We start from the raw sequence: 11,328 nt of genomic DNA, 5'->3' as shown, positions 1-11,328 counted from the left end.
CATTAATAAGAGAAATATTTTCACAGATAAAGGCTAGGACATCTTAGTATGAGAGACCTAATCCTTCATCCCATTTTCTCGAAGTGCATGCATTAACATTAACACTAACATCATAATACCCTAGGACTAAAATTAAAATTAAAATTCATAATTCATTACTAAAATTAAAATCATAATTCATTACTTTTAGTGTTTCACACTAAAAATGATGGAAAGAAAAAGAAAAGCAGGAGAGAAAAATGTAAACAAAGAATGAACAATATGTTTATACGCGGTTCAATATGATGAACAACATTTTTGTTTATAATACAGTTTGATCAACAATGTTCGTTGTTAAAGAAGAAAGAGAAATCACATGGAAAATGCCCTAGAAACCATTCGCTGATGCATCCTAGCATTGTGGATGATAGATTTAACAGTGTGATCAACGATGTGATCATTCGCTAAGCCTATCTCACAATAATCAAGCTGATCACCTGCAATAGTAACATTCATACTTATGGACATAAGATCTTCCTCTGGATTTGGGTTCTTCAATGAATCAAGGGCACTATCAAACTGCAGAACCGCATCATTTAAGAACCCAGCACAATGTTCTAGAGCTTCAGGATACTTGTTATTTGTTTTTGCCATCTTTTCCAGGGAGATCCGTGCTTCTCTGGACTTCTTGATTGCCAGATCAACGAGCAGAATTCTCAGTTTTCCGGAGTCTTTCTCCGACGAGATCTTGGGGTCTGAAAGCATCTCCTTCGTGCATCTTTCTCTATCCTCCTCTAGTACTTCGTAGCTTTGACAAACTACATCAACCAACGCTGAAACTCTTTGCCTTGGAGAAGGAGCTATTGCTTTCCTTGCTTCTGCTACATAAGAGCCATGAGTGGTGATGATAAGGATCAAGCCAAGTACTTTGAAGAATAATGGTAATGTTGAGAAACTCATTTTGTTTATTGATGATAATGATGAAGATTAGAGTGTGTTTTTGTTGAGATTTGTTATTTTTGGGGGGAGGGATTATATAGTCCTTTATACTAAACTATTTAACCATGAAACTCTAATTTTGGCTATTAATCATTTTCTTCTTTTGGCTTAACTTAATTAGTTGGATTTTATAACAAAGTCTCTTGATTTGATACTCATATATATTAGCATTGGATTTCAAGTCTAGTTGTCATTATGGATTAGCTTCGTTTAACAAAATCCAATCATGGTAGATCGCTGAAAAGGGAAAAACAGAAATCATAAGTGTCAATTTTTCATCATCAATCATCAACCTACTAACAAAATTAAAGATCTAAATAACAAAATAATTAACAAAAATGTTCTTAGCATACTTAAAAATCGGTTATAAATTATTAGCCACTATGTAATACTTAGAATTTATATTTATAACTGAGATTTGAAAAAATTTTAATCTATGATTTTTTTTAAATTTGATTAATTAATTTTTAGATCAGAAAATAAAATTTTACTTCTGTTCAGATTACAAAATAGATTATGTAGAAAAAAATTTTGTTTTATTTCAAAACAAGTAAAAATAGAATTAGAATAGAGAAGAAGAAAATGACGTAGCTATATATCATAATTCAGCTACTTTATGCAATGCAGGCATGACGTAGTTATATATTGTATTTTGTTTTCAAATATTACATACATCAATTCTCAATGATTCAATATATAATTCTATCAGAGACAAACTAAGTTTCTACCTAAACTTGATTTTGCTAGGTTCATTCTCTAAACTCACAACACACTAAGTGCTCACACAACTTAGTAAGAAATACCTCTCAGGTATATGATACAAAATGAAAATACAATCAAAAAGAGACTTGACATAAATCTTGGCTTTTCTCTTCAAGTACATTTCTTTATCTTCTCTCTCAATGAATTTGTCTTGATGCCTCACATATATAACTTTTACCAGTGAATAGAAATCAAGAAAGATAAAATATACAAATAAAATATTCAATGATAAACCATGAAAGAGATGATATTGAACAGCTCTGAAGTTATAGGATAAACCGGATTCAGCTCTTCTCATATGTAGCTTTTCATCTTAATTAGCAGAATGTTCCTTTAATAGAGAGAAACACTATCCAAAATGTTGAATTAAAACAATAGAAAAGCTCTCAATAAAACTCAAATTTTGTTAGTTCATTCTCCTTTTTCAAATTGAAGTTGATTTCTCCTTTTTCTATTGAGTTCTTTTCCAAAGCTAGGGCTTGCTTTCCATAAGTCAACTCTTTGAATATTGAACCAATTGAAGTCTTTCTTTTCTTTTCTTCAATCAAACCAGAAAATTAGGAATTTAAAATCAGAATTAAGCAATGCAGAGAATATATTGGCAGCTGCAACTTCATTAGTAACAAATCCTCAATGAGTTTGATAAATCAAAATTATTAACCTTGTGTTTTTGTCTCAAGCAACAATATTAACTATTGATTCACATTAGAAGAAGATAGACTCCATTTTTTTTTTATTACCCAAAATTACATGTGCAAAGAGAAAGAAGATTTAACAAGTATTTAACTAACATGTTAATGAAAATATTTTACCTCTTTCTTCTAATTTAGCTTAACTTGAGCGAATTACTTTTGGCTCCCATTTGATTTGGTATAGCCTCCAAATTTTACTTTTCTTTCTTTTAATTTCGTAGTTAATAAAAAAGTGAAGCACCTTTTTTCTTAGTTAATTGCTTCACCTGAATTGCAAAACTCCACCTACAGCTAGATTTTTCTTTCATGAGTATAATAGGCTGGACTAAGAGTTTGGACCAAATAGTTAAGGTTCAGATACTTGGTTTCATTATTTGGGCTGCACATTAACACTTGGACTTGCAACACTAAATGATTCATCAAAAATACTTTTAAGCTATCAATCCAATTAAAATTGAAAAAATATAGGGTACCAATATATTATCTGCCAACTTATTACCAATAATAATTAATTATTATATTTTAAATACATATATAAAGAGACACATCCAAAAAATATATCTATAAAGACACTTCTATTAAACACAACCATAAAAAAGATATTTTTATTAGACACATCCACGAAGACACTTCCATAAAACACAATTATAAATAAGAGTTGGCAAAAGTTGGTAGATATGCTGTTGGTAACGTAGCGGGACCGATTAAAATTATATTTGTCATCATAAAAAATGTTATTATTATTTATTAAACTCAACAACAATAATAACAACAACAACAACAAAACTTGTGTAACTTATAAACTAACAAAAATTTCTTAAAAAATTTAGACATTAATAAAAATATTTTTAAAAAATTAAGAAGATATAAATACCCCAAAAAATTTTAAAAAACAAATTTATCTAAACACTTTTTATTACCATGTCCAAGATTTTTCCTTGACTAATTTAGAAGTAAATTAGGTCGGGGCAGTGGTTATGATAGGCGATTCTCCTGCATAATAATAGTCTTGCTACATTTTCAAATTTTTTTGGTAATACTTTTAAATTTTGTTGGTAATTAAGTTCAATTAAATTGGTTTAAAAATGACGAGAAGGTAAATTAAAAAAAAAAGGAGAAAGAGTTATTTGTGTGTCATTATTAAGTAATTTTGATGCATTTTGGATTTAAATAAAGTGTACTTGATCTGTACTTATTTTAAAGTGAGTTTGTTTGTGTGTCATTACCATTAATAATTTCGATGCATTTTGGATTTAAACTGTTATACATATAAGAAGAAGACAACGCGATGATGACAATAATGATAACGATAACGATAACAATAACTATGATGATGATGATGAGAAAAATAAAAAAGATAAGATCAAAGAAATTCAAATGAAAAAAAGAAGAGGAGAATGAGGAGGTAGAAAGAGGTGGTGTGATGGTGATAACAATGACCATAACAAAAAAGAAGATAAAAAAAACTCGTGATGTGAAAAATAGTTATAATAGTTTAGTTAAATTTGGTCAAATATTTTGTTTAGTTATAGAAGTTTATTCCATAAATAATTATTTCATAAGGTCTCAAATTCAGTTTCTTACTTAAGTTATACCCAAAAACTATGGTATCATTCCAACCAATTTTACGTTGACTAAATACTATATGATATCTATTATCTAATACAATGATAATCTTTTGAATTTTTTTTATTAAATATATAAATTATTCATTTTATATATATTGTGTGTGTGAAAACAAAATAAAAAAATTACATGATTTGTCATGTAAATAATTATGTGCAAAAAACAAAATAAAAGAGTATTATTGAATGAAGTTTAATTTTGATCCACTGAATTATAATTTAATCGTCTAATCACATCCGTTCATTTGAATGACGGTTTATTTATGCGATCAATATAAAAAAGAGTTATTTTTATTAATATGATATTACATAATTAAACAATAAAACAACTATGTATGTTACTTGTATACTAAAACCAACCACCAATATAAAATATATGTGGGAAAAAAATAAATTAAACTACATATATTTATACACAAATATATTGGTAATTGATTTTAATGTATAAATAATATTTTTGATAATTAAATACACGTGTAAAATTGACATTACATGAAAATTAAATTCTTTGGTGATTGATAGGAAAGAGAAATCAATCATAGGTCAAATGCAAAAGAAATCATTCGGTGAAACAACTTAACTTCATGGATGATAGAGTTAACAACATGATCAACAATGTGATCATCAGCCAAGGTTGTCTCACAATAATAGAGTTGATCACCCGCAATGGCAATATCCATGCTTGTATCTTGAAGGTCTATCTCTTGACCTTCGCTCCTTATCCTTGAAACGGCACTTTCAAAATGATCAACCGCGCTATGCACATACTTAGCACATGCTTTTAGAGCCTCAGGGTACTTAGCTGATATTAGTTGGTTACCTAGCAGGATTGTGTTTGTCGCTTTTGCCATCTTCTCCAGGGACATCCATGCTTTCGTGCCTTTCTTGATTGCGAGATCAAGAAGGAGCACTCTTAGCCTTCCGGAGTCTTTCTCCGATGAGATCTTGGGATCTGAAAGCATCTCTTGCGTGCATCTTGCTCTATCCTCCTTGTCTATTCCATTGCTCTTACAAACTAGACCAACCAAGGCAGAAACTCTTTTGCTTGGAGCAGAAGCCATTGGTTTCTTGGCATGTGCTACATGAGAGGTGATAAGGATCAAGCCAAGTACTGCGAACAATGATAATGTTGAGGAACTCATTTTGTTTATTGATGATAGTGATGAAGATTAGAGTGTGTTTTTGTTGAGGATTTTAATTTTTGTGGAGAGGGGAGCCCTTTATAATAAACTATTTAACTATGAAACTCTAATTTAGGCTAATCAGTTTTTTCCGGCTTAACTTAGTTCGCTTTTTATAACAAAGTCATTATTTGATGCCTATAATATAGCATTCGATTTTCAAGTCTAGTTGTCATTATGGATTTGCTTCGTTTAACAAAATCCAATCATATTAGATCATTGAAAGGTGAAAAACTGAAATCATAAATTAAACATTCAAATAACAAAATAACTAAATATTATATAGTTAGTTAACATAAGAATAATGTCAATAGCCTTGGTTTGTCCTATACAATTATTTCAAGAATAATTTATCGTGTGTTCCAAATCTCATTTTGCAAAGGTGAAGTTGACTTTTAAAAGTTGTTAGATAACAATTTAGTCAAACTTGTCAAATTATCTAACAGCTCTCAACTGTCAACTTCACATAAAAACAATTATACGTAGATTTTCACCTTTAGAAAGAATATTATAACAATTAACAAAGATGGTTTCACATGAACATCAAAGAAATGAAAAGCACTTGAAAAAAAATGAGCAGTTTTCCAGGCCTAAAACACAGCATTTGTAGGGCAACTTCTTAAGTATTCCCAACTGGTTATTTACACAAAGAATAAAAGCCAACTAAGATAAGAATATAAGATCCAGTGATCCACAACATATTGATCTGTTGAAAATTTTGAAAAATAAAATAAAACAAAATTAACCATAAAAACAAGACACTACTTTCTTTGTCCTCTCAAACAATTACAAACAAACATTTCTATGCTTTCCCAAAGAGCTAAGGTAATCACAAAAAAAGGTGAAAGTTTTATACTAAAAGTGCCAACTAATTCAACTCTCACTTGTGTTATGGCAACTCTGGACAAGGACCGTTTCCTTTGCTATCTTTTGTCTCCAAGTAATCCCACAATCTTGACGCTATGCAAATATCATAAAGACCGACCGGCCCTGGTCGGCACATTTCCGGAGGTTGTTAGATAGCTTCTGCTTTCGGTGACATTTGAATCGGCAAGAACCTGCTGTGCAATTTCCAAGCCTTCATTCTTTTCCCAACTCGAACGCCTAGCATCCGACCGAATCGTGGGAGCTCGATGATCTAATGACAAAATGGAGTCAGGTTCAGATGTATTATGAGGTGGTCCATTGCTCCCTCTGCTCTGAATGTCCTCGTCAAGCTCTTCAATATTCCTACGCTGCGATATCTTCAATAGGTCTTCACCAATATCTAGATCATCTTCAACTTTGGGACGGCGATCTCCATCCAAATCATCCAGTTCATGTTCCCGAGGAGTGACCGGAACAGGTGGCCTCCTTACCTCCTCTTGAACAAAGGCCCTGAAATTGTTCCTAGAGGGCTTTACTTTTGTGCAAAACACTTCTAGAAAGTTACCTAAACATCCCTGATTAAAAACATTGTTCCTGCTGTCAGCTCTATACCGGAAGTTTTCATAGGTAGTCTGCAAAACAATAACTTCAGAATCAATTTCTTAATAACAAGGCATTCTTAAGTACTTGCATTTCTCTTCTAAGATTACATAGGTGGTCCATTGTTACATCAACAATGACAAATTATGTCACTCCTTTTAGAAGCTTCCCGAATAAAATGGAGATCACTCCTTTCGATTTTCTATATTCGCGTTGAAAAAGCCTTATAAGGTATCAAAACAAGAAATGTAAAAAGATTTAAACTCACCTGGTTTGTGCCTATAAGGTACAAATGAAAACCAGTTAGTCCACCAACAAACCACAGAGAGATGAAACAATAAGCCATGAGTATCACAGATGCAGGGGATTCTTTCATTGCCTTCCAAACTGTGCCATCGTAGTTATCCACCCGAACCTTGATGTAGTAAGCTGAGATGGAAAAGACATAGATGCAGAGTAGAGTTGCTGAAGAAACAAATAGAAAGAAGTAACGGTAGTTCCTCTGCACAGACGAAAAAAAATAAATGAAAAACTGATAAGAACAAAGCAAAACTAGTAAGAAATAGAACATAAATGAAGAACAACACACTTCACATGAAAAAAATAAATTAAGTCATGAATGTCAACTATCATACCAGACCAATACATTGTCCCACCCAAGGACAATGGTGGTCGAAACGCTCAACACAGTTGTTGCAAATGGAGCAATGCGAGCAACGCGGAGGTCGATACAGCATACAAGTTTCACAGTACTTCACCCTTATAGTATGGCCATTGACTATTACATCTTTTGTTCGGGGAAACTGAAGGCTAGGCGTTTGTCGGCCACCCCCACCATCAACAGATTCGTAGCGAAACTCTTCCTCTGGTGGATGTGAATTCCTTGGAATAATGCCCGGATCACGTGAGGAAGTAAGGAAGAGAAGCATCAACACCTAGAGACAAAGACTGTGGTATTAAACTGTAGAAAGCAGTCTCATGATGACATATGATAACCTTTTTTAAATTTGGACCATTGAAATTAGAAATGAACAAGTTTTGACAACATAGATAAGGATAGAATCATCAACCAATAAACTAAGGGAAGAAGGCAATGATACTTACAAGAAAAGTAAATAGAATTGCCACCACTAGAATAGCATATCCTGAATCATATGAAGAAAATTGATGCCGAAGATGCCTCGCTACAAATACGCAAAAGATGATAACTGGAACAAGAATCAATAACAAGGTGATGAGAAGCGACCTAGCATCAGGCCCAAATATCAGCCTCCCTCCAAATATGAATTTCTGCAAAAATATTTGGAGAAGTTGAGAGTAAAATATGAGCTAAAAATCAGCAGAATATAGTTCACAGGACACTAACAGTTTCCGAAAGAGACAGAATAATGCAATACTAGTAGAATGCTACATATTTTCAAGAGGATAGGATCAGAAATTAGAAACAGTTCTAACAGAAGCTGCAGAATACAAACAATTTCCAGCAAAACTTTCCATAAATACACAAACACCCACAAAATATAATATGTCGTTAATAAAAAAATTAAAAGAAGACTTTAATTTTGATGCACTAACAGGGTAAAACGTTTTACACAGCCATCCAATCACATCCATTCTTTCGAATGACCATTCACGCGGTCAATGTAAATGTAGTTATTTTTGTCGATGTAGCGTTACGTGATTGGATGTACGTATAAAACTTCTTTAGACTTTCAATGCATCAAAATTAACTTTTTAAAGGAAAGAATATACATGCGGTGGAAGATAATAAATCCTCTTATCATAAACAGAATGTATCCCACAAACTAATGCACCAAGCAACCACATGAACTGCAAAATGCCATAAAAACTAAATTCTTTTTTCACTCCAAAACCTTTGAAAAGGAGAGAACATATGATGCATGAGAAGACAAACAAATTGACCAAGAACCACAAAACAATTCACCAAGTGCACCATAGAAATGGCCAATTTATATTCTATGGTATTAATATTTGCTTATTTTAGCAGTTTATACTAACAGTTAAACTATAGTCTGATGAACATACCCAAAATCGTACCATGCATTATATCATTTGGACCTTTTCACTGGGTAAGCATCTTATATATGGAAATAAAACAAAGATGAGACAACAAAAACCACATGGAACAAATCAACAATTAATCATTCATCGTTTCTCAACCATTGGACCACCACTGGAATCCTGTACATTGGAATTGTCAACAAGATTCTAGTTACAAACTTACAATCAAACATGTATGACGTAGCATTAATCATCCAACAAACACCAACAGCAAACATTGCCTATCATTATCAATTTCCACAAAAAGTAATTTAGCAAGCAGATAGTGAAGACCACTATCACATGCTAGTACCAATCTACCACTACCACACATCTTCAAAAGCAATCATACTATTATAATAAAGAAGATATAATATTCTGCTTGCTCTAATTCATTAATCATCCTAAGCTCACACTTTAAGTTTCTCATTCTTTTAGAGTTTATTCTACAAGAAGCCACTTAACATCATACCAAACATAGCAACAACATGGACCCACATATGTTGCTAAAATGCTCCAATCATTCCACGTTAAGCCAATATAATCCAACCTGTAACCAAATCTAAATCTCACCTCACTCAATTATCTACTAATAAACTTTAACTTAGCCAGGAGTCATTTCACCAAGAAAAGAGAATACAAAATTCTAACATGAAAGCCTATTCCAAAAAACCGAGTCTGCTAAATGTAAAACATGGATATCATCTTTGTCTCCAAAAAAAAAAACACACACACACATTAAATTAAACAAAAAACAAATAAAAAGAAGCAGCAGCAGCAACTCACCAATTATTGTAAACCTCACTAACATGATCTGTTGAACTACACAAAAACTATAATCCAAAAATTCAAACCAATAACTGATCCAAAGCTGAAACATACACTACACTGAATTCTAACTCCTTTCACTTACACAACTTGAGCAGCAGATATAGCAGAACCAGAACAATAAAATTTCAAATACTACATCGACATATCTTATTTTCTCATAAGTTTCCCAACACTTAAAATCAATTCAGAAGATACAAGACCAAGCTATTACTTCAGATACCACTCCAATATAACAAAGACCATACTTCATAGCTTACCACATAACCAACTGAAATCGAGAATGGAATCCTAAGAGCTCAATCAAGTCAGTAGAATTCCCCCCAAAAAAGTATAACCTCACTCCACTGCCAGCTAAAAAATTCATCGAGCACACACAACCTACTTGTAATTTCAAAAAATCAAACTCAAGTAAAAGCTTTTCCCACTTAGCTTCTACAGCTCAAGCAACCAGAAGTTCAGAACTGCCCCAGAAATTCAAAGGCACCCACTAGAACCCACCCTTAAGAAGCCTTCATCACCAAGCAAATCAAACACTTACCCACAAATCTACATCATACCCAGATAGCATATCAAGGATAAAAAAGCTAAATTTGCAGCTAATAATGGATAAAAAATTGAACTTTACATTGCTTCCTTTCCAAACTTGGTACACGCGCTGCTTCGGTGCCATGAAGATACTACCCTCCCTCTTCCTACTTGAGTGCTAGAACCAGCAAGCTTTCTTCATCTCATTCTCCAACACCATTCTTCCAAACACAGTCACAGTGAATCGAAGTGTTGGATTCAGGGTCAAAAATTGTAGGCTTCGTTATAGAAAAAGCTTCATAGACAAAGAAAAAAGAAATAGGAGAGAGAAAAGGGGTGGGGTGTGATCCTAGAGAGAGAGAGGGAGATGGCGGTTTTCTTGAGTTTGGAATTTTTGGAAGTTTGGATTTTTTTTTTTTTTAATTTTGTTGAGGAATGTTTTGGGACAGAAAAAAAAAATGTAGTGTGTGCACTGCAGATACAGCTAGAAAAGTGAAGAAAGATTGAATTTTTGAAGTTGAAGTAGGTATGAGAAGAAGAAGAATAAGAATAAGCCCTTCACTAACACCTTACTATTATTATTATTATTATTTTAATCTTTATCGCTGTCTTTATGACAGTAAAATATCTATTTAATTATTCTGAAATTTCACAATCTCAAAAAATGAAGCTACTATTTCACGAAAATGGGGTCTCTGGTGGCTGAGTGAGCATGATCCAACGGTGGTGATGGAGATTGTCCATTCTCTGTCACCAGGTTTATGTCCCTTTTTATAAACAGGACAAAATATGTTACCGAAAAAACAAAACAAAAGAAAACAAGTTTTCATGGCGAGTAAAACACAATGAAATGTATCAGCATAGATTTTATGTTCACAGAGTTTTAGTCAGATATGCAGATTAAAAAATTCAGATATGGACGTGTGGAAATATTAATTAAAGAGAATAATTTCATATATTTTATTTTAGAAGAGTGTTAGGACAAAAAGATTTTGTAATTTATAATTATCAATTAGCTATCATGTATTTTTAATGGTGTGAGATTGCATCTAATTATGTAAAATTAGTTAAATATTGATCAGATATTAATAAAAATGCTGACCTCCTATACTTTTATTTTATTTTATTAGTAAAATTAGGTAAATAAATATTCAAAAATATTATATATACAAAAAATTATCATCAAATCAGTGCATAAATATATAT

At 32.2% G+C, this 11,328-nt stretch overlaps 1 protein-coding gene across 1 annotated transcript; it reads right to left on the bottom strand.

Annotated features, from left to right (window-relative positions):
* LOC107618824 (protein S-acyltransferase 8) lies at nucleotides 5,823-10,673 on the bottom strand. Its single transcript, XM_016320991.2, has 5 exons — nucleotides 10,223-10,673; nucleotides 7,810-7,995; nucleotides 7,341-7,640; nucleotides 6,974-7,207; nucleotides 5,823-6,737 (listed from the first exon to the last, which is right to left on the bottom strand). Exons 1-5 carry the CDS (start codon nucleotides 10,265-10,267, stop codon nucleotides 6,210-6,212), a joined length of 1,293 nt encoding a protein of 430 aa, XP_016176477.1. The 5' UTR covers nucleotides 10,268-10,673; the 3' UTR covers nucleotides 5,823-6,209.

Source organism: Arachis ipaensis, chromosome B09, assembly GCF_000816755.2.
Source record: "Arachis ipaensis cultivar K30076 chromosome B09, Araip1.1, whole genome shotgun sequence".
NCBI classification, from domain to species: Eukaryota; Viridiplantae; Streptophyta; class Magnoliopsida; order Fabales; family Fabaceae; genus Arachis; species Arachis ipaensis.
Note: the sequence above shows the minus strand (reverse complement) of the source record. Positions and strands in the feature narration are given on the sequence as shown.

What these genes read in the sequence shown, in the direction of transcription:
- LOC107618824 (XM_016320991.2), bottom strand. Translation starts at nt 10,267, where the DNA reads ATGGCACCGAAGCAGCGCGTGTACCAAGTTTGGAAAGGAAGCAAT. An exon ending in AAGTTTGGAAAGGAAGCAAT is followed by an intron (nt 7,996 to 10,222) that starts GTAAAGTTCAAT and finishes ATATTTTTGCAG; the next exon opens with AAATTCATATTTGGAGGGAG. An exon ending in ACCTTATAGGCACAAACCAG is followed by an intron (nt 6,738 to 6,973) that starts GTGAGTTTAAAT and finishes ATTGTTTTGCAG; the next exon opens with ACTACCTATGAAAACTTCCG.